We start from the raw sequence: 27,826 nt of genomic DNA on the forward strand, positions 1-27,826 counted from the left end.
GGTATGGACGGAGTATGTATAACACTGCCTATCAGAGAGAAACTGTCCATTTCAGGAAGCTGCCGCGACTAGCGTAACAGCGCGTTCCTATCTGTCCGCTTGCCTCGGCGAGTTACCTCTAGTTATGTGCGTGAGGTACTGGATATATGGCGACAAACGGACATAGTGGTATCGACTGCACGGGCATAACATCTTCTCCGTGTTTCGGTGCCCTATCTGCATCCACTCTGTCGATCCGTCGCACGACGAAAACCAAAACGGGCAGCCAGGAATTCTTGTGACAGTGAAAAAGTTGAAGAATCAGGGACACGGTTCACGATGCGGAAGGGGCTCGGAAAGATACCCCTCGATCCAGAGCCGACCTTGAACTCCCAAATAGGCAGTCCCAAATGTAGCATCACCAAAGAAATCCAACCAGAATCTGCCGGATCAGTATTTCCGACTCGCTGCTGCAGGAGCCATGCATAGCATCGGTCCAAACAAGCCTCAGCTCTTATCACGGGTATGGCTGGTTCTGCTCACCACAAGGTCTGGGCCAGGCTCTCAAGTCATGGGATTGGATGCCTGCTGAGTAGGTACAGACTAGAGTACGGTACGTCAGGTACTTCAGAGACTACTAGTAACGATGCTCACACACCACACCACACCACACTACACTATACTACTACACTACACGACACAAAACTCAAGGTTGATGTCCCACTTCTTCCCCAGACTCAGACATCATAGGTAGGTATTGACAGCGCACCCTAGGTACCTTGAGTAGCCAGCCCGGAAAAAATTCCACGAGTAGTTTCACAGTCCAGCAACAACCCTCACCACCCGACAGACCTCAGCCAGCACGCTCGCGATCCAAACCGTGGCCCGGACAGCCCACGCTCCGGCAGAGAGCACCAGCACCACAAACACGGCCGCCAGCACACACACCACGACATCTCCCCACGTCGCCTGGGCCCGGTCGACCCGTCTACGCAGGTCGGAACAGCCGTCAAACGCGGGACTGACCAGCTGCCAGTAGGCGGCCACGACCCGCTCGAAAGTCACGGCTGCCGTCCGTGTCCAGCGGACGATCAACTCGATGCTCCCTCCTCCTCCTCCTGCTCCTCCGGCGGGGGAGCTAGAGCTATTGTTGTTGTTGTTGTTGTTATTGTTGTTGTTGTCTTTTGCGTCCGCTTTGGCTTTGGCTTTGGCTTTCTTCCCTGTGCTATTGCTGTCACCGTTCCCCTTCGCGTTCTCAGCTGCGGCTGTCTGCTCCGTGTCCTCGTTCCCCTTCCCCTTTTTATTTTTCTTCGTCGGCTGCTGTTGCTGCCCTGCTCCCTTCTCATTCTTGTCCTTGTCCTCCTTCTTCCCCTTGCCCTGTGCCTGAGCCTGGCCCTTGTTTGTCGCCGCCGCCCCCTGACCCAGACCCTGATCCTGACCCCGCCCTGAGCCTCCTGGGTTCGGAACCGGCCGCAGCAGCAGCAGCCTTGCTATTGTCGTCGCCAGGGGATGGTGTTGATGGCAACGACTCAGCGTCGCATAGGCTGTTCGTGCCGCGCCACGAGCGAGATCCGCCTCCGCCTCCGCCTCTGCCGCCGGGTCCGCGGTGGGTAGGGTCATGAGGTAGGTGGACGTGCGTATGCACATGGGTGATGACCTGTTGTGGCGAGTGGTGCCGGTGCCGGTGCCGGTGGCTTCGTTTGGCTTGCGGAGTGTCTTGGGAATCCCCCAGTCTGCTGCTGCCGTGCGGCTTTGGGGCCGTGTCGTCGTCCCCTGCTCCTCCTTGGTAGGCGTCGCCGCCTTCCTCTGAGTTGTGCTGGTGGACGATGACGCAGTAGCGCTGCCTGGTTCTGGTTCGGGAGGCGGAGGGAGGATAGGGTCGCCGTTGTTGTTCTTCTTGTTGTTGTCGTCGTCCAGCGGGTCTATGCCATCCTTCTCCTTCTCCTCCTGAACAAGCGCCGGCGTCGTCGGTCCACTCTGCGGACCCGGGCTGCTGATACTCGGCCAAACGCTCAGTTGCATACCGCCCGGGGAATCCTGCTGGCCCGAACAGACGCTGCTGGGCGGCGCGGTCGACGACGGGAGTAATGCCGGTTGTGAGAGCGCTGTCCCCGTCGAAGGACACCGTGTCAGAGGAGGAGCGTCCTGAGATCCGTCGAGCGTCGCGTCGTAGGGACGGGTGTCGATGCGGTGCCGGTGACGACGGAGATGTTCGGAGCCAGTAGTGGTGGTGGTGTGTGTGCAGGCAGATGGGAATGCCCTGCCCGGGCCACTGCCGCTGGTTGCTGACGAGGTCGCTTGGAGGACCACATGGCCGTGGCTGGATGAATTCCACTGGTTCTGCCTGTCTCGGTCCTGGATCAGCCTGCCCGCCCACTGTTCTGCCGGGGCCGACCCGTCCAGTTCCGTCACTCGACCCGGAGCCAACCCTCCAACTCCGCGGTTCTCCGACGGTTTGCGCAGATCCGGGCGGACCACAATGAGGTCGCCCAGTTCCCAGCCCGGGCGATACTCCAGCAGCCGGCTTGCATCCTGCTGGCGGGAACCCCGGCGTCGGGGTACTTCTGGCGGGAACATGTACCGCGCCATCGCTTCTCTCAGCGCGACCAGAGCACCACCGTCCAGCGGCGCTCCCTCCTCCTCTTCCACCCTCTCGAGCGGCCGAGGCTGCACTATATCTCCTCCTCCCCCCATGATCAGGCGGCGGTGGCGGCTTTCCTTCATCTCCCTCGCCACCGCCGCCAAGCCTAAAAAAGAATCCGTACGCTGGGGTATGAGGACAACAGGCTGCTGCTGGTGCTGGTGCTGGTGGGGGCTGCCGCCGTCCCCGACACTCCGAGTCCGTGCCGACGAAGAAGAAGAAGCTACCGACCCGGGAATGGGACTCAGCCCGCCGCCACCACCAACAACAACAGACGACCACCCGTCCTGCCCCTTGCGCCACCTCACCCCCTGCCTCGCCAGCGCCTCGCGGAGGGCCGCCTTCCTCCTCTCGGCTTTCTCCTCTTCCCTCCGCAGCAGCACCATCTCCATCTCCTCCTCGTCCTCCTGCTCCTCTTCCTCCTCCCTCCGCATCCTAACCGCCGACAGATCGTTCTCATAAACCGCCGCCCTCATCACAGCTGCCTCAGCCAGCTGCTGTCCCGCCCCTGTACCTGCACCTGCACCTCCACCTCCACCTCCACTAGCAGAAGTAGTAGTAGCAGTAGTAGTAGTAGTAGCGAAGGTGAGCGCGGGCGAGGTGATGGCCGAGTTGCTCGTCGTCGTCGGCGGCGTGATGACGTCCATCTCGCCCGTGTGCGGGTTCACGCCCGTCACGCCCAGGAAGTCGCCCGACTCCTGCAGGGCGCGGCGCTGGCGGCGGAGGGCGCGCTTGGCGAGGAAGAGTTCGCGGGAACCGAGGTGGTTGAGGTTGAGGGTACTAGTAGTTGTTGTTGAGATGGGGTAGTTGTAGTTGTTATTGTTGTTGTAGTTGTTGTTGTTGTTAATGGGAAGAAGCGGGGCAGAGGGGAGCAACGGGGAGGTTGTTGTTGTTGTTGTCAAGGGCCTGGTGGTGGTGGTGATGGTGGTGATGGGCTGTTTGGGGGCCGGGTAGCGTGAGTGTGGGCGTGGGTGTGTGTTTGCTCTCATGCGCCGCTTTTCGTTGCCGTTGGTGGTGGTCGCGTTACTGGACGGGAACCGGGAAGCTGCCGTCCTGCTTCCTGTGCTGTGTGCCCTGCGTGGCAGCACGCCAGTGGCGTTCGGCCCATGCGTGTCGAGCGATATTGCCCTCTTCCGGCCGTGCCTCCGCTCCGCCGGTCTTCCCGGTGGTGATGTGGGCGTCGGCCCCCTCTCGTGCTCACCCACGGCGTTCTCTCCGGTCGGCCGGGCCGTACCGCCACGCTCGGGCCGCTTGCTTGGCCGGAGCTTGGAGAGGAAGCTGGTCACGCTCGTGACAGATCTGGAGAGACTCCTGCGCCTTGCAGCATCGGAGGCGGAGGGGGAAGCATGGGCCCCGTCCAGCTGGCAGATCAGGGAGCTTGTGATGCTTCCTGATGTCGTCGTCGGGGTTGTTGTTCGCCGTGACGACGGCGAGTTGGTGCCCGGTCGGCCTCCTCGGATTGGGATCGAGGCCATGGCCGCGGTTCTCTCTCTCGCAAAGGTAATAATGTCTTCTCTTCGCAATGAGGGATGCTATAGCCGCTGCATACTTATGACAGTTCAAGCATCTAATACTCGTAAGAGTGATGAACAGATTCCCACCGGGTACTGATGCCAGGCGGGCCTTCCCGACCCTTGGACGAGGCCGAACAGTAAAGCAATCCAAACTAGTTTCGCCGAGCCATCCGTTTCACGGGAATGGAGAAGGCAGCTGCCCGGGCCAAGCAAGCACGAACAAGTGCCGGCATAGGGCTTACTAGTGCGAGGCTTGTGCCCATCGTGAGGAAGGGGCGGGTACCCGGTGTATGGGGAAGGTTGGAACTTGGAACTTGGATGAGCTCCATTGATGAGTTGGGTCATTTTGGGAGAGTGTGCCAAAATTGGTGAAAACGAGGAAGGAGGCCCATGTCGTCCCGGCTTCCACGGAGCCATCCTTGGATGGCAACACCTTCCCTGTCCCGTCTTCTAGAAGCAATGCAGTTGTAGAACTTCCCGGTTTCACACCTCACCGGCCTCTTCAACATGGCACTTCCTTTCTTCCGTGGCCGAAGGCTTTCTCTATCCCCTAGGTTAAACTCCACAACGGTCAGCCTTACAACGGCCCCACCTGGCAACAGTAACAAAACGGCTCCGTAAATAAAGCCGAGTAAACACCACACTCAGCAACTGAGCAAACTAGCAGCAAACTCCACGGCGCATCCGCAATGATGCCCGACGTCCGGGCAAGGCCCCTGCAGGCAATGGACCAATTCCTGCGCGCAGCGTCAGTGGTTTAGTGGTAAAATCCATCGTTGCCATCGATGGGCCCCGCGTTCGATTCGCGGCTGACGCAAAGCTTTTGCTTTGCACCCCTCCTCTCCCTCACCCTTGTCCCTGTCTCTCGAGACTTTGAGGTGTTTTTTTTTTGTCAACCTCTCATCTCTCCTTTTTGTTTCTTGTTTATTGACGCTGAGCCTCACGTATGAGTTGTCCCAAATTCTATGGCAAGTCGGATGAAGATCCCTGTCGGCATGGGCTGCTCGGTGCTCTACACAGTACGAAGCTTTCCATGTAGGTGCAATGTGGACTCGGCTTGTGATATGACTACGTAATAGCTCTGGCCTGTTCTTCGATATGTAGTAGATCATCAGTATACCATAACAATCAGGAAATATCGAGAACCTGCGGTTTCAGGTTTCCGCCCCTTGAGAGCTTCCCCGTAGCTTGTCCAGGGAACAGTGAGGGCTGATGCTGTTGATGCCGCGTTCGTAGGTGGAGAGGTGGAGATGTAGACGTCGAGATCAGTCGGGGACGAGGAGGCATTCGTCAGGTTGGGTCGGATCTGTTAAGGTAGACGGAAGGGCGACTTGAAGTTAGCTGTGTGGTGGCTAGATGGTTTATGCTTCAGCCGCGATCCTACATATTACCACTTAGATGGAGTGTGTCTACATGTTGACGCATAGTAGTAGTTACAGTTATTCTTTGGTGCGAGACGCTATTCATTCCCGACCTGATTTAACATCCTAATCTCCTCGGAACCTAACGTAATTCCTGCCCAGCAGAACACCGTGACCGTTCAGATCCGCGCGGGCCCTGTACCCTTGGCTCAGGCCATGAGGTGTGTATATCTTCCGATTCCCCTCAGCCTACGTCTACTATGTACATCCAACAGTAACACAGTCCACCTCCACCACATTCACCATCCAAAATAATGGCTCATGGCCAACTTACTGAGTTGCTCGGGTGCGGATACCTGCAGGCTGTTCGCGGCCGAGTCTTTAATCAACGTTGAAGAGCTAAGCCCCATCACCTGGGCGCCCATAGAGATACCCAGGATGCCCCTCGGTGTTTCGCTCTCAGACAATGAAAGCAGGGCGAGCTGGAGGCCGGACAAGGAGTTTGGATCGGATATCGTCGGCTTTCGCAGTTTTGGGACCCCTTTTCGACTGCCAATGGACGTGGTGATGCCCAAGGTGGACACTGCAGGCAGAAATCAACTCCAATAACCATTTGTCTCTCCGACGCCGTAACTCCTGATTATGCTTAAGTATGAAAGTATGCACCCCTAAATACCCAGTTGCCCTGCAAGCCCTATTCCCTGATGATACGGGCGAAGCATAGGCTTATCAGCCCTCTTTGCCGCCTTCCCCCCCACCCATCTCCCAGCTTCCCTGGAAACTCTCTGCTACACGTATCTCGTGGGGAATCTCTCCTGTGTCCACCGATTCGCCCTCGCCCGCGCTAGTTTCTCGGGCGAATGGGCGAAGCTGCTCGAATCCCGCCGGTTCTCCTTGAGCGGACTGCTCTCGCGTATCATGCGCTCGGCGATCTCGCGCTGCTCCAGCGCCGCCATCTCGCGCCCGTTGCGCGGGGATGCATAGGCGCCGTTTATGTCGCCTAGGCTTGTCGCCTTCTTCAGGGGCGAGTTCATGTGCGTGTACACGCCGAGGCTGCCGCCAAAGCCCGAGTTTGGCGGAAGCTTGAAATCTGTGCCGGTGCTCGTCCCCGCGGAGGAAGTGGGTTGTTTGGTGGCGGCCGAGGGGGTGACCGGGTCCCCTCCGGCGCCTGCTGATGCCGTCGGCGTGAAATTCCGTCGCAGCGCTGACTGTCGGTGCTGCTGTACCTGAGCAGCAAACGACCGCGACCCTGACGAGTTGGGCTTCGACAGGGACGTGAATGGACTCGGCGACATTGCGGGCCGCGGTTGTGGGGACATGGCAGCCCTGTTGTGCCCAGCGTCGGGATCCACGTATTTAGCGTAGTTGGGGTTCGGGTGCGTCTGGAAAGCTCGCCGAATCACGGTCGCCGGCGTCCCAACCGTCACTTCCTCCTGATCAATCTTTCCGTCGCTGATTGACACCTGCGTCGCAACTTCACGCATCACCGGATGCAGCCGAGGGTGGACGTATTTCACATCGTACTCGTGCATGACCTCCTTGTGAATAACCGCCGTGTCCCTGCTCTGCTGCGAGAAACGGGAGTGCATGAGTAGCAGTTGTGCCGAGAGAATGACCTGCAGTAGGACGCATTTAAATACGGTGACACTCGGCCGCGGATCCAGAGTCGGGAGCGGCAGGAAGAGCATGTGGATGAGCACGTGGCCTGGGCTGAAGAGGCAGAACATGCGCAGCGTCGCCGGGTAGGGATCCCACACCTTCACCTCCCACACGTCGCGCGTCCTGTCCGGATGTGCTCGCTGCTCGGCAGTCTCGGGTCGCAGAACCTCCTGGACAAGCCGCAGGGGGGTCGACGAAGCCGGCGACGAGTCAACACGCACGCGCTGTGCCGATGGCGTTCCCGGCCCTGAGGCCTCGACATTCATCTCAAAAAACCGGTAGTGACGTGATCGCGTCATTGCGTAGAATGCGTTCAGCGCGGATATGGAGATCAGCAACCATTGGAAAAAGTTGGCCTAACCAAAGCCCGCAAGTCAGCGACACATCCCAGAGCTGTCGCGCGGCGTGCCGTTGTGACTTACCCCGAGGGTGACCCAACCATTAGCCGGTTCATCTCCAAACACGTCATCCACAGCATCGCGCGTCCTGCCGGAGTTGGCTCGCGCCAAAAGGAAAACGAAGTTGGCCGCAAGCCCAAACCGAGTCCCAAACGTTTTCGAGTCCCAGTCGAAGGTTTGTATCTCCTCGGATAGCCAGAGATAGAAGTCCATCGGGTTGAGCATGGCGCGAATCCTCTCGGTAAGCGGCCGGCGCCGCACAAGCCGTTGCGGTCGTGGAGGCATGGCTGTTGCGTAGCTTGACACTCCGTCCTGCTTTGGCAATGCGCCTCGCGGAGTTCGCGCTCCTGGTTCGTTGGCCTCGACTTCGAACCCGTTGTCACGATACGGGAGTCGTCTATTACTAGAGTCAACTACCGTACTCTAATGATAGCGGTCATTTGCTGCAGCGCAGTCGCGCAGGACAGGTCAATGGGCGTGCTATTTCTGGATTGTTGAAGATGAACGTCTCAAGTTCATGTCTTTGTTTTTTCCATACCTTTTTCAGAAGTACACTAGGCTTGCCGAAAACGTCGACTCCCCTTCGTGGACTTGCTTGGGTGGGTCTGAAAAACGGAGGGACATCCGTTGCGGCATGTGGGTCCGGTCGCCTGTTGGTCGGAGCTGCACCAGACGGCGTCATCTACAACAACCCCCTGCTGGACGGTACAACAACTCCAAAGTCAAATAACGCTTCGAGGCCGGCAGAATCTTCCTCTGAGATCAACGGAAACTGGCAGGCTATTGACTACGACGGGCCCAAATACCTGGACCTTTCCGCAGATTGTCCGCGGCCGAGATGGCGTCGCAAGCCGATTTCCGCGACAGGCAGTTCCTGGCTGTGATTGGGGACGAGGTCAGCAAGCCTCTGTTCGGAGGGCGCCTCTAGAGACGATGCTAACAGGCGCACCAACTGACAGGATTCTGTCACTGGCCTGCTCCTGGCCGGCATTGGTGTGCGTAGGAACCCCTCTTCCTGAACCACATCGCGGGACATTAACAACCCCGTCTCTAGCATGTCACACCGCCGCCAGACAACCAGAAGAACTTCCTTGTGGTAGACGCCAAGACAGATAATGCCACCATTGAAGCGACGTTTGAGAGGTTTACGACAGAGAGAAAGGACATTGGCATAGTCTTAATCAATCAACATGTTGGTCACCCCTCACTTCCCTCCGGACTGGCAGCCGGACTGTGGGCTAAGAGTCCCGCGTGCAGATTGCGGACCGGATACGACATCGGATCGATACATACACGCAGGCATTCCCGAGTATTCTCGAGATTCCAAGCAAAGACCACCCTTACGACCCAGAGAAGGACAGCGTCTTGCGGAGGGTGCGTCGGTTGTTTGGAGAATAGGTCTAGCGCTGGATTAGAGAAGGAGGGACAAATAGCGCAGCCGCCTAGCCAGCCTGGCGTTGTGAGCCAAATGATACCGATGCAATTGCCCATATTCAATTACCGCAAGCCTCGAGACTCCGCGTGCCTTAACTATGCTTAGAGTTGATGAACGAAACCCGACGAAACTCCGGGGTCAAACAAGACACCATCGACCCTTCGTGGCAAAATCCCCTATGTACGCATGCATGTCGTGACCAATCTTCATCCGCAGCCTCTCCCGCCCCGCGCACTCGTAGAGTAGACATTACTAAACGGGCTAGAGGTCGAAATCAAAAGCGTCGCCCAGTGCTTTCGCGCCAAAAGTAACCGTGGCAGTCAGGCAGGTGATGTGCTCGTCGTCCTTGGTGTAAACATCCGCATTGACGGTGTACTTGCCCTGTGCGTATTGTTAGTCACTGCCTAGTTGTCACACCGCTGAAATGGGGCATGGTCGTACCGGTGGAATCTCCTTGGGCAGGTCGACGGTCTTGATGACGGAGATCTTTCCCTTCTCAATGGGGCAGTCGAGGTCGACGTTCTTGATCTCTTTGCAGAGGTCGGCCTGCGTGCGGATCAAGCGAATGTAGCCATACTTGACTTCGAGGTTCACGTATGCGCCGTCGAGAATCGTCTCCTTTACCGTGCCGGTGGCCTCAATGACGAGAGTCGTTCCTCTGTAAAAGATACATACATCCATCAGTCTCAAGTCACCCAAGCGATCGCTTGGGCCATATGTGGTCGCACGTACGCTTCAGGCGGATTCGGCGTCAGGACGACCTCCTCGATGGAAATGAGGTCGTCATCGCGGTTGGCATCGCAGAACTTGAGCGGGTTCTGCCCGGGAACATCGAGCTCGTTGCGCGCAACGAGACTTTGCCCGGGGCGGAAGACGTTGCGGGCGTTGACGCTCGCCGCCAGAGCGAAGATAACAGTGGAGAACCTCATGGCGGTTGACGGTTTGGTGATTTGCGGGGAAACCTAGCCCGCTGCGTCCCTCCCTCAACGAACAGGAGTAATTGTAGATTGATCTTGTGTGAGTAAAGACAGACTCAGCTTGAAGAATGGGATCCTGTAGTTGAACTGTCGACGATGGGCGAGATAACAACACAGGCAAGAAGATCGAGGCTAAGTTCCAACAAGGCGGCCGAGCTGAGTGGTTGGCCTGCCACACTGACACCGCAACGTCATGGGAGCGAGCACGGGCCCGACTTGCCTGTGGCTTGACCTTTGGCTGATCCCGACGTATCATGTGAGCGTCAGTGGATCCCGCCCGGGTTGAGCAACCAATCACTGCTTCCCCTGGCGAGTCCGCGATTCAACCGGAACATCCTTGCCGGTCTGCACGATCCCACGTTCATTGGATTCGGATTTGCGTCTTCTGCACATTGAGAGACCGGAGGTCTTCGATCCAAGGCTAATGCCAAGTCAATTACTTCCTATGTTTCGATCGTTAATCCAGAGTCATTCGCCACCTTGTTCTCACTGCGCCCTAGTCCTACGAACGACCCTTGGAAGTTGGCACCCTCTGATATGCATCCGCTCGTTCCAAACTAGGCAATCCTGTACACGTCTTGATCGATCTGACGGATGGAAGAATCGCAACTACGGATACCTACTGACTGTTGACCGCTGGTCCTAGTTTAGCGAACATTTGGATTCTAACGGCGCTTTTTGAGGCACGTCTACCGAGGACTACGGCCCGTACACAGTAATTCCCACAATCACCGCCCGTCGACCGCGCGGCAGACATGCCATGTTCCAAGGACGCATATATGACACATATATATGGCTTGGCCGGAGATGATGCTCCAGCAGGATCTACTGTACCTCTAGTGTCCTCCGTTTTCACAGACACCCAGATCCAGGACTTGGACAGAAGTAGTTCGCTATTCCGCGCTGTTGTTAAGTTGGTCGGACAGGCCAGGTGTCACGCGCTGTCCCGTCGTTCACTAGCTATGCCTTCAAAGGTATGTAGTCGAGCTGCTGTAGAATACAACAACTGAGCACCAAGCTTGGCCCGGCCGATAAACTGGCGTATTCCCGATTTCCCGTAGCATGATCATTACCCGGGCTCGACTCACGACCTCGAGAGAAGATCTAGCGGTTCGAACATCGACCTTTGGTCTCGGTTACTGACGTCAGTCTTGACTGCGATCGGATTTGGAAACGACAGCCTTTTGCCGCCGAGTCTGGTGATCAGGGTGTGAATTCCACGTTCATAAGAGGGTATCTTACTACTATCCATCTGCATACCTGGTACCCTGCTCGGCCAGAGAACTCGGGCCCCGCGGCCGCCTGTCGGCTGACCATCCCGCCCCGTTCAATATGTAGGCCCAACAGTGATAACCTAGAACTTTCCCTTCTCGGCTCGTTCTACAAAACCACAATGAAGCGATGGGCAGACTGACAACCTCCATGTCTCCGAGTGCTAGGCCTGGAAGTTTCCATTGCTAGGTAGCGGACCGGTGTTAGTTATCGACATCTAAGCTCTTAGCACTGTTCGAGCGGAATACATAGTGGGCCGCCTGCCCTCACCTGAGATTCCACTTTGCTTTCCCCCTGGCCTGAGGCGGATTGCCGAAGCAACCCAGAAGCTCGTGTGGTGGAAACAGATTCACATTTTCTCGAGCTCCTTCCATTTCACTGATCTGAGTCGACATTCTCTCTGCGGACTCTTTTAAATTCTCGTTTTCTCTCAACTTCCACAAACCCACTTGATGCGGCGCCGTCTTCGTCTGTGGTCCACTTCGTTTTCTCATTTCGGTCTTACAAGACCCCTTTCAGACAATGAAGGCATCGTCACTTCGGGTTTGTATCACTTCTCATCACTGCATGCGCCCAATGCAGGATGTTGCTGATGGTCCATCTCCCTCTCTAACTATTTCTCTAACGACAACGCTTTCCCCTCCTTCCCAACTCAGGTTGCTAGGCTGTGTCGCTCCGCTTTTCTTCCGGCCTTGCCGCACTAGATCCGAGTGGCAGCTTCCCGCAACACGCGCCAACCGAAGACATTTGAGTCCTCGACCAATCCCACACCGACTTTGAAACCGCAATTCCCACCGCTTTACGGGCCCTGTTCTAGCCCAGACGTGGTGCCTCAGGCTGCAGTGCATCACAACTGCTATGGAGTCGCTGGGCACTCTGCAAGCTCGGCCTGCCGCTGCTTGCATTGTTTCCTCCCGGCTCTGCAGCGAGGAGCTCATGGGGAAGTTGCGGTTCAAGTCAAGCCTTTCCCGCTTTCTGCTTCTCTCCCAAACGTTCAATAATGCAAAGCTGCATTTTGATTGGTTCGTGCGCGCGCACTCCCGTCCTCCGTTTTCCTCTGATAAATCCTGGTCCCAAAGTCGGGACAGTACAGATTACATGGGGGGGCTTGACTGAACGCAGCGCAGCGCTCCTCTTGGTTGCCCGTGTTGGTGTGGGCCCCCCTCTCTCTTGTGCTTTCCCACTCTGGCCCTCCTCTCCCTCGCTCAAACTCTGCCTCTCTTTATTCAAACTCCAATTTTCGCGTCACCCATTCGTCCCTTCGCCCTTGCCTTTACTGGGATCTAAGCTGGATTCCTAGTCCTCTGCTCAATGATTTGATCCGGTTGACTCGAGTTTCTTTGTCCTCGAGGCGCATCCCGTTTCCACTCCGGACTATTTTCACTCTCGAGCTCTCGACATCGTCGCCACCGTTAACCTCCCAGGACAGCGACGTTTCTGCTCTCAGCCTTCCCCACGAACTTCGACAGGACAGCGAGGTCGAACAAGGGCATCGAGGCCACCCATCGTCATCCTTCAACTCGCTTCTATATCCACCACGACATCATACTTCAGGACAGTCCTCGGGCGTTTGACCAGGTTCATTCCACTTGCGACAGTGCGTTGAGACGAGCAGTATTATTGCGACCGAGTGCGACGTCGCACGCCGCGCACCCGATCCGTGTCGGCGGATGACACTCGCGTCGTCTACATTGGTCCTCTCAGCCCGCATCACTCGAATTCAATCGCGTCGAGTCGCGCGACAAGCATGCCGTTCAGACCGGCGAGATAAAGTATCCGCACAATTTCTCAGTCGTTCGGCCGCCGCGAGGCTTTTGTCAGGATTATGACAGACAGGCTGCCGCCGCTGTCCACGCCGATCGCGCTTCCGAGCCAGCCTGCGTTCTCTCTTTCGAGCGCCGTCCCAGATCGAGATGTTGCTCGAAAGCAGGAAACTGTAGACGAAGAGCCATACACCATCAAGTGTATCTGCAACTTCGCTGACGATGACGGAAACACGATATTCTGCGAGACATGCGAGACATGGCAGCATATCGAGTGCTACTACCCAGACTCGGTCGAAGATGCCCTCCGAGCCGACTTCGCACACTCCTGCGTTGAGTGCCAACCGAGGTCCTTGGACCGTCAACAGGCGATCGAGCGTCAGAGGGCGAGGGCCATTGTGCCCATTGTGGAAGAGGCAGCCGACAAGAAACCAAGGCGTCCGCCGTCAAAAAGCCACAAGAAGAAGGCTAAGCCATCGGAGCTTCACATTAACGGCATTCACCATGGCGCCTCCGAGAGCACGAAGCATGTCAATCCCCACGACAATCTCCTCCATCCCGCAAAGAAAACCAAAACGTCACACAAATCCAATCAATCAGTCAGCTCACAAGCACCGAAGCGCAGTCCTTCCCACGGGACCGCAAAGCCTCAGGTTCAGCCTCTGAGTCCCGCGACCACACCGCCCGATCTTCCAGACGACTTCGAACTGCACAACTATTCGTCGGCCTTCTTGTCACGTTACAATGACCGGACTTTCAAGATCGTCAACACGAATAGCTTTGCTGGATTGCAGGTTTCGAATACCATGTCGGCTTGGCTGCGCGACCCAGAAAAGATGCAGAAAGAAACAGGCTTGTCATACAGCGACGTTTTTCAGAAACTCCCTGCCCATATCGAATCAATACGGGTTAAGCCAGAGGTTGAACAAACCCAGGAGGTCATCCCGCCGGATACTGTTGTTCAGTGGCAGTGTCTCACGGCGCCATCAGCAATTGATAAGGACGTTCCGCTCATGGAAGTCAACGGCCAAATCGGTTTCCAAGCCCTGTATTGTGCCGAACCCGAGAATCGCTGGGCTGAGCTCACCGCGCCGCTTCCGTTTGTCCTTTTCCACCCACTGCTTCCACTCTACATTGACACGAGGAGAGAAGGCTCCGAGGCTCGATTCGTCCGAAGAAGCTGCAGGCCAAACGCTGTCCTCGAAACATACCTTTCATCAGGCAGCGAATACCATTTCTGGTTGGTGAGCGATCGACAAATTGCGGCGAGAGAGCAGATTACAATACCGTGGGATTTCCGGTTTCCGACTACCGAAAAGGCGCGCGCTCTCCGGATGCTTGGTCTTAGCGACGACACTTCGGATGATACGAGTGTTGATGAGAACGACTACCAAAAATATGCCGGCTGGGTCCATCTCATTCTTTCGGAACATGGGGGCTGTGCATGTAACCTCGGCCCGGAGTGCGCATTTGCACGGTTCCGCCGGAACTATCTAGCGAAGACGCAGCAGCGCGCCCACCCACCCAAGTCCAGAAAGAGGAAGACTAAAACACAGCATGCCATCTCACCCACAAGCACCGGACATGCAACGAACAGCCGGGCTCCTAGCGAGGGTCATTTGGAAGACGAGCAGCACCGGAGATCTCTATCTAGCTCTTCGCGGAGCAAGCCACCTAGTCGGGACATGACTCCCACAGCACGTCAAGGCTCATTTGATACCCTCGGCATACTCACCGAGCCCACGGACCGGGACAAAAGAAAAGTCGCCATGGTTGAAGACACATTCCGCCGCCTGGAGCAGCAGCAACAGCAGCCGCAACGCAAACGGAAACGAGTGTCTGATGGCACGGGAACCTCCCAGGCGAAAGCGTCAAAGACTGGCTCCGCAACCCAGACTCCAACCCTCCCGAGCGGTTTTCACGAGCGTGAGTACATGGACGTTGGAACCGGTCCGTCGATGAGTAGTCCCGGGTCACCCAGCGATGTGGGCGCTGCCTACACCAGGCCTACCCGGAAGAACCCCGGTTCCAGGAATACATCGGTGTCAGCCCGTTCTCGACCTGTCTCAGTTGCGCCGCATCGAAATTACCGCGATGCTGCCGTGCAAACGGACCTTCCTCAAGCCGACGCAAAGACTCCGGTGCGGAGAGTAGGTTCTTGCCTACGGAAGCGGCTTCTGGAGAACTGGCACCAAGCGCGCCTCGAAGAGGAAGAGAGGGCGAAACGCCGTGTGGTAGAAGGGCCACCCTCCATTGGAGCAGATGCAGATAACCCCGTCGGCCACGGTACGCCGTTAGCGGCATCTTCTCCGACGAAAGAAGCTGAGAAAAGCTTGACTGCCAAGGTAGTGGGCCTCCAAGACTATCCAATATCAGATGCGCGGCCAGTGTCGCCGAAAAACACCAGCATCAACGAAAGCATTAACGAAACCTCGACGACAAGTTCCGCCAAACCCAAATCACCCGACCTACGAGTACAGTTGCCTCCCGTCCCGGCCTTCGAAAGCCCCACGTCCGCTCATTCATCAATATCCACCCCTGTGTCCGCGGGAACGGCAACGGTCCAGTCGCCGTTCTCGATGTCCGGGTTTCCAAGTCCATTCGCGCCGCCATCAGTCAACGGCGTGGCCGCAACGCCGAGTCCGGTCAAGAAAAAGCTCAGCCTCAGCGACTACAAGAGCAGAATGAACAAAGCTGCGGTTGCCCGGCCACCGCTAGCCACTACACTGCTTAGGCCTTCAAGTTCGGAGGACCCCAAGTCGGCCACGAGTACAGAGGGCGGCGGCGCCGTGAGCTCTCCAACAGCGGAACGGAATAATGAAACCGGAACGAAATCTGCTACACATACGTGATGCGGGTTATTGAGGAAACCGAGCAAGGAAAAAGACCTTCGCAACGGCGGGTTAAGCACTGTATTAGTACATAGACAGCGAGAAAAGTCCGGTCGAGTGCAAAGACCACACGACACGGCGACGGCTTGGTTTGGCTTGGGCATTCTCATCTTTACTGGCTGCGGTATAGAGCCCGCATAGGGGAGGTTTCTCCGTCTTTCACCTTTCTCTTATCAAGGGGCGGCTATATCTTTAATTCCAATTGGGACGGACGGCGTTTCGATGGGTCGGATGGAAACTAGGGTCGGTTTTCCCGGGACCGGAAATGGTGGGGAAACGCGGTCTCTTCCGGGTATGGCAACTGAATTAGGTTTTGCTTTTGGGGTTCTGGGACTCGGGTTTCTGGGAGCGCAGCTCAGCGGAGCGGATATCTGATTCATTAGCCCTGACTTTTCGATTTGTTTGGTCTGATTGTAGGATTACTCAGGTATCTATCTTACTAGATTGCTCGCTGGCCGTGGAAGCCGGCTGAGTTGTCTTTTGTCTCTTCTCTCAATTCTCAAAAGGAACTTCTACCTTTCGATGATGATGATGGTCATATGATGATGGACTGAATGGGCTCGGACAGCACCTTCTCGGGCCGTCGCTAGTTTTACGGCCGAGAGATAGAAATGCGAGACTGAGTTTCTCAACCTACCAACTCATATACACTGTGGTTCCTTCCTTGTGAGATCGATGTGCCGACCTGGGCATCGTTCTGTGCGAGTGCTGAATGTTGTTGTGGTTGGAACGGGTCTTCTGTCCGTGACATGTTTTGGCTTGGGAGCCTGAGTGCTGTGTGTTGCTGCTTCAAAACACCAAGAAGCCATCTGTTCGCTTTGTGATGATGTCGTTTGGGCGAGTTTTGAAGGGGTGGATAACGGGGTTATCCCGAGACATGCTCGCCTTCCATGAAAGCCGTGAGTGAATGGATCGCAAGTCATTGATATATAGATATTCCGGACTTTCTTATGCAACCGATCTCCTCCAAAGTAACCAACTGGCCCAACATCAACGGAGAGCTTGGGATTCCTATAAGGGTTATGGGTTTGCGGTTGATTCGGTAAGTACCAACCAAGGACTCTGAGGGAAGTCTTCGCCGACAAGGCTGACGATGCATTCAGCAGCTGGGGAGAAAGCAAAGTAGATAAGGATAGTAAATAAACCCGTTAGGGTGCACCATCGATGAAAGAAACAACTTAAGCCAGATCTAACGGGCGTGTGTTTAACCTAAGTAACCTATGACCACATCCATCCCATCCCACCCCAGGAAGTTAAAGGCAAGCAAAAAAAAAACCCAGAACGACCGCACCGCCTCTCCGATCCGCGAGCAGCAAAACAAAGCCTGCCTCAGTCTATCTGAGTGAGACGGCATGTCAACCTTCCGACCGCCGATAGTGTCACAGTGCCACCAAACCAGCCAGCCAGCCAGCCGCATGTCACGGCGCTGAAATGACTGGTGTGAAATGACAAGACGGCGGCGGGGTAACTACTACATTCAAGTTGTCCTAAGTATGTATGTAGATCACAAAACAGCTGACTCTGCCGCAGGAAGAAACCAGAATATCGGAACCTATCTCAAAACGTTCCGACCGGCGTATGTAGAAAGAAAGACCTAAAAGTAGGCGATAACAGGGCCGTCTTCCGCATTAAAAGTTCTCCGGAATTGGCATGGTAAACGGTACAGTGACATATATATATCCCAATTTCTAAATGTCACTGGTTCATGATTCATCATTAAGTATGAGACGATGATAGGTGCCGTCGTATCTGAGAGTTGTTCTAAAGAGACAGATCAGATGGATGGTATCAGTCGCTAGTAGAGAAAACATGAATATCGCAAAAGAGAACGTCGGGGATGGACGCAAATGCGCGGGCTCGTTCCCAGGTATATGATACGTTCCAAAAATAATGTACGCCTGATTCCTTCAGTTGATACCGAAAACTCCTTCAGATTCATCAATGCCAACACCCAACTCCAGAATTACCAACGCCTCCCTTGCCGTGAGGCCGCCGCGTAATCGAATGGCTTTGTTGCCAGATCCCTGTTTTCCCTCCCGCCTGTTGACTGTACTTGTACCTCGACAGTGATTCGGGTGCCTGTACCTATTCGGGTGCCCGTACCTAGGTGGACGGGCCTTCCCCTTTCACGGTCCGGTCCGGTCCGGTCCGCTGCTGAAGTGTGGGGTCGATCATGAGCCGTATTTGACTTGCCCCCATCGACAATACCCATCTGAGTCCCTAAATTAAGCCCCCGTGCCTTGGACGTAATACCCGCTCGTGGGATTAAACGCCCCCATGGAACTGAGCTGGACGAGGTAGTTCCAATCCATCGCCGCCATGTCCGCATCTTGCATTCCCCCGGCGTTGGAGAAGACGTGACCCATGCTGTCATATCCCGGATAGGTCATGGCGTCATCCGTCATCATGCTGTTCGCTGCACTGACGCTGCCCATATGAGGTGCGGTCGTATGCTGTGGTGGCATCGGCTTGCTGGCGTAGATCCCGGCTGACATGTTAGCGGAACCAGCGCTCATGTCTCCGACGGCGGGCATGCCCGCGGCGCTGCCTTGTATGGGTGGCAGCGTAGCTTGCACTGGGACCTGTTGCCCCCCGGACGCTCCCACCATGGCAGCAGCATTCAGCGCCTGGGGGGAGGAGGAGGAGGAGGAGGAGGGGCCCGTCTCGGCCTGCCCAAGGTATTCCTAAGCAGTTGTACAATCTTTGGTGTGGGTATCGTTCGGCCGAGCTGCAACTCTGCTGCCTCGCGAGCATCCCAGGCCTTGACAAAGTAGCGGCCAAAGGCGATGTGCAAGGGGTTGCGGTTGTGGCGTCTCAGCAGGCCGCGCCGTTCGTGGTTCTCGATCATGACATTCCACGCATGCTCGCAAAGTTCGCCGGTGGTTCGATGCCGCAGCTCCGAGACCAGGCAGAGATAGGCGGGCAGGGGGAAGTGCGCGTACGTGTACCACCTGAAACACTGTAACATGGCGGAGCTCTGGATGATGTTGTCATACTCGACCATGCGGAGGGCTTCCATGAAGTAAGCGTCGCGCTCGTTTTGGTCGACATTGTCGGCGTTGGCTGTGCGGCACAGGAAGTCGATGATGCGCAGCTTGCACAGCGCTTGCCGTGTCATCAACACCGTGAAATTATGTAATGGAATCTTCGGATCGCAGTGTTTGAGGTACGTATTTTCCATATGCGAGCAGAACGCGACCAGGTTTTCCGGCAGGCTCTCATTGGCTACGTGCGACACCACGTCGGGAGAAGCAGGGGATGGGCTGTAGTGCACCATCGGCTTGTGCAACGGCCGTCCTCCGGGCGTGGTGATAGACCGACGGACATTGTCGGACGACGCCGCGATGGTGAGCTCGATGCGGGTGAGACTGAAGAGCATTTCGGTAGGACCGGCATAGGACCCTGGCTGACCCTTGGCATGGGGGTTGAGATCCGAGTCGTTGATGTTGAGCGGCAATCTCGTGTCGCAGGCGCACGAAGAGAGAGCGTTGACGGTCGAGCCCGTGATTTCGGCAATGCGCTTGTCGAAGATGACAATCTGCCACCACAGCCGCCTCCGCTGCTCTGCCTCGAACGGCGACAAACCAGAATGCGTTCCGTCTCGGTGGAGGCCTAACCGGGTGGCTATCCTAAAGGCTAAACCGAGAAGGCCGAACATAGATCGGGGGTCGACATAGGGCCGGGCACAAAGCTACCGATGCGTCAGCGATCGGGTCGACGAGGAGAATGATTGTGATTAATGGGAAGTTACCAGGTATAGGAAGAAGGCCTGCAAAACCATCAACTCGGAGGACCGCATAAAGCCAGCATTGACGAGCGCCTGCTGTGTGGCATTATGGAACTTCCCGAGGAGGATCGCCCGGTCCTCCGAAAATGTGCTCTGAACCTCCTCCTCGGTCAGCGATGTGATGGCCGCGAAGTAGATCGAAAACATCAGAGCTTCGAGAGGCTTTGGGATTCTCGCCGGGTTCGCGCTGGCGCTGATGATCTGCGCCTGCAACGTCGGCGCGTGGGTGACCTTGAGCAGCGGGTTGACGTTGCTGATGTAGATCTGCCAGAGCTGGAGTATCTGGATGCCTGCAGGGTGGGCATTGGTCACGCTGGCCGGGGAGCCGCCGACAACGAACGGAAAGCCGTCGCTGTTCTCAAACATGGTATCGTACGCATGATGTAGTGTCGGTCCCTCGTAATCCTCGTCCGAGGAATCATCATCCGGCCCTCGGTACTGCGCGCAGTCATTGGTCAGAGAAAGCCGCCACTGGGGTTGTCATCTCACACGCTCCTAGACGCAGTTCAAAAGGGAAATGAAGCCGTCGGGCAAGGTACAATGAGGTGGTGGCCACTTAGACGCGGGACAGCGAGGCGACATCAACGGAGAACGGGAACAACAAGCGGAGAAGACGCATCTATCAGCGGCGACAGAGGATGGCTTACCTCACGCATCATGGGGGCCCATTTTTGCCTTGCGTGAAGGGTCAGCTATGGTGACGGGCAGGATGACAGCTGGATGACTCGGGGGGCGGGAACTAACTTGTAATGGCCCTGGCCCGGCGAGACATGGTCAGCGGAGCTGGATGGCGAGGTCTTGAGGCCGGTGAGATCGTGCTCGAGGTCTTCCACATCGTCCACGCGGTCGGAGACCTTCAAGTCATGGGCGATGGGCTCGAAGTTGACGCCGTGCTGGGACAGCAGGGACTCATACTTCCGGAGGCGTTCGATGAGGTCCCGCTCATGCGGCTTCTTCTTCCGGCGCCGGGGCGGCTGCGGCGGGATTACGCGGCACTCGACCTGGGCCTTGACGCAGTTGGCACACGGCTTCTGCTTGTCGCAGCGCACTTTTCGCTGCTGGCACAAGACACACGAGTGGCCCCTGGTCAACTTCATCGCCGCCGGTTCGGGCACGGGCGCCCGCGGAGGCGACGGCGGCGGAGGCGGTTCGGGAGGAGGCTGTTGGACGGCCATGGCGTAGGGGGTGTATGGTTATGAAAGGGTCCTGACCTGGGGGTCCGGGTCGGCAGGACTGACGGGCGAGCCCGCTCGGTTCCGAGGAAGCGTGTAGGATCTGCCGTCCCGAATCAGGTGCCCCCTTTCAGCTTTCAGACTGCAGACCGCGGGCCTGGCCCTGGCCCGGCCCGGGGCCTGGCAGTTCCGATCGCTTTTGACAGACCCGCAATACCAGCGGGGTCGAGATCTAAAGTTGTTCGGACGATCACGCGAGATGGGGCCTCTTGGTTCGCCCGAGCGCTCGGTAACGAGTGCTGCGATGACCCGCCGGCAACAACTTTGTTGGGCGAGCCCGGAATGCCGACAGCGCGGGGCGCAGCGAGCAGACGCGAAAAGGTGTGCTTGGCAGCTGGCAGAAGGATGCGGGGTGGCGTACGCCAGTTCTTTGGGATAAAAAAAAAGCATGCGACGATGCGGGTCTCAAAGCGCGGCCCTCGCCCGGATCTTGTTGAAATGCGCAACAGGAGAGACAGCAGTTGCAGTAGGAGCAGCAGATGCAGCAAGTTGCGGAGGGCGACACAAGGAACAAGGGGCCGGCGGCGGCGAGGTGAGGAGAAAAAGAGAGCAAGGGGTGGCACACCTCCGCTACGGTGACCACAGCCAACCTCCTAAATGCCGGGGAACAATCGACGCACACGCCGCTCCCGCCAAAAGCAAAAGCAAACAACTGTGTCCCTGCCGTGCTCTCCCCCAGGAGAACCAGCACCCGCGACGGAGTTAGGAACCGCTCCTCTCCATTTCCGGCATTGGAGGGGTCGAAAACGGTGCAGGAGCCCTGCATGCGTGCTGTCAGCCGGCGACGGCCCGGCAGCCTCGATGAGACCCCAAAGTAATCCGTACATATAGCTCTGGAACAGAATAAGGGGCGTTTCGGGACCGAGCCATTGTCCGATACCATCGCCTTGGGAACCAGCGCCAGCTTGGCTGGGACGGCCGACTTCACAGTTGACTGGATGTTGGGAACTGAACATAAAAGTCAAAAGACCAGATCTGCTCTGCTGCTGTCTGGCATGAGAAACGCTGAGCCAGCCCGTGTTAATTGTAATCCCACTTGCAAGGGGGTTGAAGCGACTCCGATGGGGAAACTCCACGCCAATAAACATCGCCATAACACCAAGGCAAGACATCCATGGATGTCAGACAACAAGCAGAGCCGAGACCAAGAGTCCGGTGCTAGCTCTGAGACTGTCCGGAGGATGGAAAAGCTCAGAGTATGGAATGTATTAGCTGACTTCAGTTTGACTCCTAGATTTGCACCTGGCAGCAGCCGCATCCGCAGTCCACAGCGCAGCTGGTGCGAGGTAGGTCGCAGCTTCCATATAACACACAGTTGCCAGTGCACAACTTGAAGTGGTAATTCAACATGATCACCCTTCCGCCCGTCACCGGGTCATTTTACGGTGACCTCCCAGCATCTCCGTCTTGCAGGAAATTTCGCGGAGCCTGGCGTAACTTAAGTTCCTGCCTCTTCGTTTTCCTTCCCGCATCACATCCGCCTAGATGCACCTCCTCTCCTCTCGCCCTCTCCAAGCGTGTATTTAGAGACCTTGAACTGCCACCGACCCTACTGGTATTCTTTCCTTCGGGGCTTGGCTCTCCTTCAGTTGGTCGACAGAGGACCAGTATTCATACAGAACCAACCCACCGACTGCGGACGCCGCTGGCCGTCTCGCGGACCCTCTCACCATGGCCTCCGACTCACGGTATTCTTCGACATCCGCCGGCAGCAAACAGATCACCCCGAGCAGTGTACGGCAAGCCGAGTCCAGCGATGCCGAGAAGTTGTCGTCCTCGCGCTCGCAGCCTCTCCCGCCGCCGGGTGCAGCGAGCGAAGCAAACGCCCCGTTCAGTCCCAGGAGCGTCCGCTTCTGGCTGATCCTGTTGTGTAACTTCCTCGCCCTTTTCCTTGTCGCCCTCGACCGGACGATCGTTGCCACGGCGGTTCCCCGCATCTCGGACGAGTTCAAGGCGCTGGGCGACATCGGCTGGTATGGCTCCTCGTACATGTTGACGACGGCCTGTGCCCAGCTCGTCTTCGGCCGTATTTACAAGTTCTACGATGTGAAGTGGTACGCCGCCCCCGTGACACGCCCCCCTGCGTGGATGTTGCTCAACCGTGTTGCACAGGACCTTCTTGCTCACCATCGTGGTCTTCGAGATCGGATCGGCAATCTGTGGAGCGGCGCCGAGCTCAGCTGCCTTCATTGTCGGCCGCGCCATTGCCGGCCTTGGCTCGGCCGGCATCTTCTCCGGCTCCATGTTGATCATGATCCCCATGATCCCGCTGCATAAGCGGGCCGCCTTCCAGGGTATATTCGGCATGGTGTTTGGCGCGGCTTCTGTCCTGGGACCCTTGATCGGCGGCGGATTCACAGACGGCGTTACTTGGCGGTGGTGTTTCTACATCAACCTTCCGATCGGCGCCGTAACGTTGGCCTTCATGGTCTTCTGCTGGAACCCGCCAAAGGAGAAGCAGGAATCGGTGAGCCTCAGCGTACATCTCAAGCGACTGGATCCCCTCGGTCTCGTGTTTTTGCTGCCGGGTGTCGTCTGCCTCTTCGTCGCCTTCCAATGGGGTGGCTCGAGGTATAAATGGAACGAGTGGCGCATCATTCTGCTGTTCGTCGTCTTTGCGACTTGCACTATGGCGTTCGTCGGCATTCAGATCCTGAGGCCCGAGACCGCCATGGTTCCCCCCAAGGTGATAAAACAGCAGAGCATTGCGTTTGGAAGTGCCTACACCTTCTTTTTAGCAGGGTCGATGCTGATACTGGTGTACTACGTGCCAGTGTGGTGTAAGTTTGGACTGCTCAGTTTCCACCGCTTGGGCAATTGCTGACCCATGTGTTATAGTCCAAGCTGTCAAGCAGGTTGACCCCATGAAATCAGGCATCTACACACTACCTCTGGTGCTGAGCCTGGTTGTGTCGAGCATTGGGTCGGGCGCCATGATACAAAGGATCGGCTACTACGTCCCTTCGATGCTGATCGCTCCCTCCATCATGTGTATCGGCGAGGGTCTTCTGAGCACACTAAAGCCCGGCAGTCCTACAGCGCACTGGGTGGTCTACCAGTTCCTTGCCGGCTTTGGTTTGGGATTTGGAATGCAGACGGCGGCCCTTGCCGCCCAAGCTGTCCTACATAAGGAGGATGTCAGCATAGGCATCGCCATCAACTTCTTTGTACAACAGCTCGGCGGTGCAGTGTTTACTTCCGTAGGGCAAACCATCCTCACCAATCTGCTCGTTTCCCGGTTATCCGGCATCCCAGGATTCAACCCGAAGACCATTGTCTCGGAAGGCATGACCAACCTCTCCGACGTCTTCCCCCCAGAGCAGGTCGGATTGGTGATCGAAGCCTACAACAATGCCTGCCAAAAGATTTTCTTGACTTCCATGGGTCTTGCCTTTGCGTCACTCCTCTGTGCATTCGGCATGGAATGGAGGAGTATCAAGAAAAACAAGAACACAGCTGGCCCACCCGCTCCTCCGGGGGGCCCCGGCGAGTCACCGTCCACTCAACCGGGATCCGCTATTAGCATCGAATTGCCCATTCAGCGTCCCAATCCCAAGCCAAGTCCCGGGCCGATGCCTGGGAAGCCTTTCTTTGAGGGCGCCGGCGGCGAGGGGTCCGAGTCGTCGTGGTCGAGGGAGGAACAGGAGGGAGGGAGACGGTCGGTGGGGAGGGGGGTATTGAGGAAACCAGCCCCTGGGCAGAGCAATAAGAGGCCCATCTCAGATGGTGGATCTACTACGCTTCCAGAAGAGAGTAAGAGCGTCATGCTGGGTGCAGCAGTGAGGGAGTGGGCTCGGTACGACAAGAAGAAAGACAGAATTGGGCGGTATTGATGTTTTTCCTTTGAACGGTTGAGCGGCCCGAAGCCTAGTGTGGGGGGAAATGGGCAGGGCTTTTATCGTTAGAACTTGCATTTCAGCGACTGAAACGGCGTCTGCTTCTGATTTTAGACGGCGCTGTGCCATCCCATCGACTGCGTTGTGCCCCGGCGTTGCGGTTTTGATCTTTGTCTGGAGGGTATGGGCAAAGACGTCTATCATCTGCATGGTATGCCATACTGTACATGGCTTAAATAACACGGGATTTCCGATTGGCAGCGTTGCTATGTTACGTTCTTTGCGCCCTTTCTTTCCTCGGCTGTGTGTGCTGTTTTCTTCGCCCCCTGCCCTCTCCCTGAATCCTGAGTAGGGTATTGTACCTACGGACCAGGCTAAGGTAGTCTTAGATTGTGCAACAGATCCAAAACGGCCACCAACTTGAAAGCACATACATCTATCGACTAGACCGGACGATCCAGGCAGTCTCTCGAAGGAGCGAGTCCTCAAGCTGTTCGTGGTTTGCAGAGTGGTCTTGTCTTGATTCTGATTCAACAAGAGGTGTGGGTGTTCTAGTACTGTACAAGTACATCTTCTAGTACAAGTTGCAAGGGCACATTGCAACAACTTCCCATCGTCCAGCTCCAGAATATACCTCCATGTACAACCATTCGAGAGTATTGAGATGACAACCCTCCAAAACACCGCCCCATGCAGAATACATACAACATCCATCCATCTCTTCTAACCTTCTCTAGTTAAGTTCCTTTGCATATACAATAGACGGAAGGCAATGCCACCCAAGATACCTAGGGCACGCATCTACCTTAGGTAGGTTTGCCCTTGCTTGCCTAGCCAACTTGAAGAATCCGGAATGCCGTACCATACTGTACCGTACTGTCGTCCATTCAGTCAACCTGCCCCCTGCTGCTGCTGCGGCTTTCTCGCTTTTTGCTTTGTTTTCGTTGGGTGATGGTACTGTGCGGTGTCTACTTAGCTCATGACGAGCCGGTGCCGGATTGGTTGTTTTTCTTGGCATCAGAGTCGCCACTGCTTTCGCTGCCACTGCCGTCAGATGGCTTCTGCTGATGCGCTGGATGGTTGGTGAGGTTATGCCAGAGGGACTTCAGGAAGCCTTCGTTTTTGTGGGACTCGGGGTCGTTGTCGTTTGCGGAAGCCCTAAATGAAAGGAAGGGTCTGGTGTTAAACATCATGGCTTCCGGGGATTTTTACGATAAGCGGGTGGACGGTGTCTGGAGGGAAGGAGGAAGGTCGGGGCAAGGGAGGGATCTCACGTCGTCTTGTGCAGGTTCATGATCCGCTTGGCGGACTTGTCGCCTAGCTCGTCCGCCAGCATCTCGACAAGCGCCCGCTGGTTGGAGCTGAGGTACTTGGGCATGGCGACGCGGAACTCCACCTTGAGGTCGCCCATCCGTCCACGCCGCCCGCCAAGCTTGGGCATGCCCTTGCCCGCCAGCGTCATCTTGTCGCCTGTGTTGGTGCCGGTGGCGACACGGACCTTGGCATCGCCTTCGAGGGTCGGGATGACCACCTCGCCGCCGAGGATGGCGGTAGTGAGCGGGATGGTGGCCGTGTACAGGATGTCCGACCCCTCCCGACTGAACTGCGGGTCGCGCGCAACCTTGACGAAGACGTAGAGGTCTCCGTTGACACCGCGCACGTCCTGACCGGCGGCACGGCCGGTTAGTGGTGCGTCACCCTCCCCGCTGACCCGCAGTCGCATGCCGTCCTCTATGCCGCCGGGGATGTCGACCGTGAGCGTCTTGCGCTCCCTGACCACGCCCTCACCCCGACACGACCCGCATTCGGATCCACGGGGGATCGCGACGCCACTCCCGCCGCAGCTCGAACACGTGCTGGCCATCTGGAACCCGCCCGACATGAAGTGCACGCGCGTACCTGTCCCGCCGCACGTCTTGCAACTGGACCGCTTGGTGCCCTGCTTCAAACCGCTGCCGCTGCACGTACTGCATGTCACCAGTGGAAGCGTTGTAATGGTCTTGCTGGCTCCCTTGGCGGCCTCCATGAACGACACCGTCACTTGCACCTCGATGTCTTCGCCCTGCAAGATCTCCGTCTGGAACGGCCCGCCGCGCCCGCCGCGCCCGCCAAAGGGATTGGCCCCGCCTGTGAATGCCGAGAATATGTCGTCGAAGTTGATGTTGGCGCCGAAGCCGCCCGATCCACCGAAGCCGCTGAACGGATGCCCGCCTCCGAAGGGGTGGCCGGCGCCCGGGCCGGGGCCGGGCCCGGCACTGGGATCGAACCCGGCGGCGCCGAACTGATCGAACTGCTCCCGCTTCTTGGGGTCGGAGAGGATCTCGTAGGCTGACTGGATCTCGGCGAACTTGTCTTTGGCGTTGGGGTCCTTGTTCGTGTCTGGGTGGTACTTCTTCGCCAGGCCGTAGTAGGCTTTCTTGATCTCGGCCGCGGATGCGCTCTTGCTGACTCCCAGCGTGCCGTAGGGGTCCTTTGGTGTAGCAAGTAGTGGCCGGGTTGTGTGGAAGTAGACATGCTGTCCTCTGTGAGCAGCTGCGGGGGAGCCGGAGCGCCTCGCTTGGGGACCAACCCTTGGCCGAGAAACAGACGGCTGAGCCCGCGGTTTTGACGACGGTCGACCAGGAGCTCTACAAACCACCGAGTAGCTTGCGGCAGGGGCGGATCGGGCAGCGCATGGTTTTAACCTCTGGCGACGGCATATTTGCGCCGGGGAGAGCTGCCGGACCGGAAGCGCCGCTTTGGGGAAGATACTCGTGCTCATCGCATCCAATGTTTGCAGCTTCTAGTGATTTGCATACCCGCGACAACCACCAATTCCGAGTCGGCGTCTTGCTGTTCGTTGCTAGCACAGCACGGAAAGTCGTTGCGGCAGGTCTCTTGCCCAAGCTCGGCTTTTGCAACTTCAAGACTCGGCAACTTTTTTTGGGCCGCTCTCGTTGGACGATGGAGGATAAGTCAAGATCGCTTGACAGCCAAAGGCAGATACGCACGGACCTGCTTGTGTCACGCTAGAAACAACCATCACTTTCTGTGGGCCCCGCCGAGCGCGACCCGCGATTTCTTCAATTAATAGCTGCCGGA

At 56.9% G+C, this 27,826-nt stretch overlaps 9 protein-coding genes and 1 non-coding gene across 10 annotated transcripts; 5 read left to right on the plus strand and 5 right to left on the minus strand.

Annotated features, from left to right (window-relative positions):
• Positions 1-473: 473 nt before the first annotated feature.
• B0T15DRAFT_527614 (uncharacterized protein) lies at positions 474-3,088 on the minus strand. Its single transcript, XM_062868987.1, has one exon. The coding sequence runs from the start codon at positions 3,052-3,054 to the stop codon at positions 796-798; it is 2,259 nt and encodes a 752-aa protein (XP_062722361.1). The 5' UTR covers positions 3,055-3,088; the 3' UTR covers positions 474-795.
• Positions 3,089-3,462: 374 nt separating this feature from the next.
• Positions 3,463-4,747, plus strand: B0T15DRAFT_527618 (uncharacterized protein). The gene is made up of 2 exons (XM_062868988.1): positions 3,463-4,120; positions 4,185-4,747. The coding sequence occupies exons 1-2, from the start codon at positions 3,608-3,610 to the stop codon at positions 4,377-4,379; spliced, it is 708 nt and encodes a 235-aa protein (XP_062722362.1). The 5' UTR covers positions 3,463-3,607; the 3' UTR covers positions 4,380-4,747.
• A 133-nt stretch (positions 4,748-4,880) lies between these two features.
• On the plus strand, positions 4,881-4,951 carry B0T15DRAFT_t80. Its single transcript has one exon. It is a non-coding gene; the product is annotated as a tRNA-Gly (tRNA).
• A 1,242-nt stretch (positions 4,952-6,193) lies between these two features.
• Positions 6,194-7,944, minus strand: B0T15DRAFT_145860 (uncharacterized protein). The gene is made up of 2 exons (XM_062861932.1): positions 7,577-7,944; positions 6,194-7,510 (listed from the first exon to the last, which is right to left on the minus strand). The coding sequence occupies exons 1-2, from the start codon at positions 7,835-7,837 to the stop codon at positions 6,284-6,286; spliced, it is 1,488 nt and encodes a 495-aa protein (XP_062722363.1). The 5' UTR covers positions 7,838-7,944; the 3' UTR covers positions 6,194-6,283.
• Positions 7,945-8,188: 244 nt separating this feature from the next.
• On the plus strand, positions 8,189-9,014 carry B0T15DRAFT_145866 (ATPase, V1 complex, subunit F). The gene is made up of 4 exons (XM_062861933.1): positions 8,189-8,447; positions 8,512-8,547; positions 8,607-8,744; positions 8,810-9,014. Exons 1-4 carry the CDS (start codon positions 8,391-8,393, stop codon positions 8,948-8,950), a joined length of 372 nt encoding a protein of 123 aa, XP_062722364.1. The 5' UTR covers positions 8,189-8,390; the 3' UTR covers positions 8,951-9,014.
• A 234-nt stretch (positions 9,015-9,248) lies between these two features.
• On the minus strand, positions 9,249-9,916 carry B0T15DRAFT_509946 (ML domain-containing protein; the record flags this gene model as incomplete). Its single annotated transcript, XM_062867831.1, has 3 exons — positions 9,249-9,368; positions 9,429-9,645; positions 9,720-9,916. 3 exons carry the CDS (start codon positions 9,914-9,916, stop codon positions 9,249-9,251), a joined length of 534 nt encoding a protein of 177 aa, XP_062722365.1.
• Positions 9,917-12,798: 2,882 nt separating this feature from the next.
• Positions 12,799-16,191, plus strand: B0T15DRAFT_146004 (uncharacterized protein). Its single transcript, XM_062861935.1, has one exon. The coding sequence runs from the start codon at positions 13,062-13,064 to the stop codon at positions 15,849-15,851; it is 2,790 nt and encodes a 929-aa protein (XP_062722366.1). The 5' UTR covers positions 12,799-13,061; the 3' UTR covers positions 15,852-16,191.
• A 1,924-nt stretch (positions 16,192-18,115) lies between these two features.
• B0T15DRAFT_509948 (fungal-specific transcription factor domain-containing protein) lies at positions 18,116-20,852 on the minus strand (the record flags this gene model as incomplete). Its single annotated transcript, XM_062867832.1, has 5 exons — positions 18,116-18,574; positions 18,658-19,581; positions 19,642-20,115; positions 20,325-20,352; positions 20,422-20,852. 5 exons carry the CDS (start codon positions 20,850-20,852, stop codon positions 18,116-18,118), a joined length of 2,316 nt encoding a protein of 771 aa, XP_062722367.1.
• Positions 20,853-22,416: 1,564 nt separating this feature from the next.
• B0T15DRAFT_145956 (major facilitator superfamily domain-containing protein) lies at positions 22,417-25,005 on the plus strand. The gene is made up of 3 exons (XM_062861934.1): positions 22,417-22,963; positions 23,022-23,689; positions 23,748-25,005. Exons 1-3 carry the CDS (start codon positions 22,581-22,583, stop codon positions 24,740-24,742), a joined length of 2,046 nt encoding a protein of 681 aa, XP_062722368.1. The 5' UTR covers positions 22,417-22,580; the 3' UTR covers positions 24,743-25,005.
• A 717-nt stretch (positions 25,006-25,722) lies between these two features.
• Positions 25,723-27,506, minus strand: B0T15DRAFT_395320 (uncharacterized protein; the record flags this gene model as incomplete). Its single annotated transcript, XM_062864777.1, has 2 exons — positions 25,723-25,903; positions 26,020-27,506. 2 exons carry the CDS (start codon positions 27,504-27,506, stop codon positions 25,723-25,725), a joined length of 1,668 nt encoding a protein of 555 aa, XP_062722369.1.
• Positions 27,507-27,826: the final 320 nt, after the last annotated feature.

Source organism: Chaetomium strumarium (genome assembly GCF_033439665.1).
Source record: "Chaetomium strumarium strain CBS 333.67 chromosome Unknown B0T15scaffold_3, whole genome shotgun sequence".
Taxonomy (NCBI): Eukaryota; Fungi; Ascomycota; class Sordariomycetes; order Sordariales; family Chaetomiaceae; genus Chaetomium; species Chaetomium strumarium.

Excerpts from the sequence above, each read along its gene's own strand:
- B0T15DRAFT_145866 (XM_062861933.1), top strand. The coding sequence starts at position 8,391 with ATGGCGTCGCAAGCCGATTTCCGCGACAGGCAGTTCCTGGCTGTGATT. Across the intron at positions 8,548-8,606 it reads TGCTCCTGGCCGGCATTGGT|CATGTCACACCGCCGCCAGA; the intron begins GTGCGTAGGAAC and ends CCCCGTCTCTAG. Across the intron at positions 8,745-8,809 it reads TAGTCTTAATCAATCAACAT|ATTGCGGACCGGATACGACA; the intron begins GTTGGTCACCCC and ends TCCCGCGTGCAG.
- B0T15DRAFT_146004 (XM_062861935.1), top strand. The coding sequence starts at position 13,062 with ATGACAGACAGGCTGCCGCCGCTGTCCACGCCGATCGCGCTTCCGAGC.
- B0T15DRAFT_527614 (XM_062868987.1), bottom strand. The coding sequence starts at position 3,054 with ATGCGGAGGGAGGAGGAAGAGGAGCAGGAGGACGAGGAGGAGATGGAG.
- B0T15DRAFT_145860 (XM_062861932.1), bottom strand. The coding sequence starts at position 7,837 with ATGCCTCCACGACCGCAACGGCTTGTGCGGCGCCGGCCGCTTACCGAG. Across the intron at positions 7,511-7,576 it reads ATGGTTGGGTCACCCTCGGG|GCCAACTTTTTCCAATGGTT; the intron begins GTAAGTCACAAC and ends GGCTTTGGTTAG.
- B0T15DRAFT_145956 (XM_062861934.1), top strand. The coding sequence starts at position 22,581 with ATGGCCTCCGACTCACGGTATTCTTCGACATCCGCCGGCAGCAAACAG. Across the intron at positions 22,964-23,021 it reads AAGTTCTACGATGTGAAGTG|GACCTTCTTGCTCACCATCG; the intron begins GTACGCCGCCCC and ends CGTGTTGCACAG. Across the intron at positions 23,690-23,747 it reads GTACTACGTGCCAGTGTGGT|TCCAAGCTGTCAAGCAGGTT; the intron begins GTAAGTTTGGAC and ends CATGTGTTATAG.
- B0T15DRAFT_527618 (XM_062868988.1), top strand. The coding sequence starts at position 3,608 with ATGCGCCGCTTTTCGTTGCCGTTGGTGGTGGTCGCGTTACTGGACGGG. Across the intron at positions 4,121-4,184 it reads CGGTTCTCTCTCTCGCAAAG|CATCTAATACTCGTAAGAGT; the intron begins GTAATAATGTCT and ends TGACAGTTCAAG.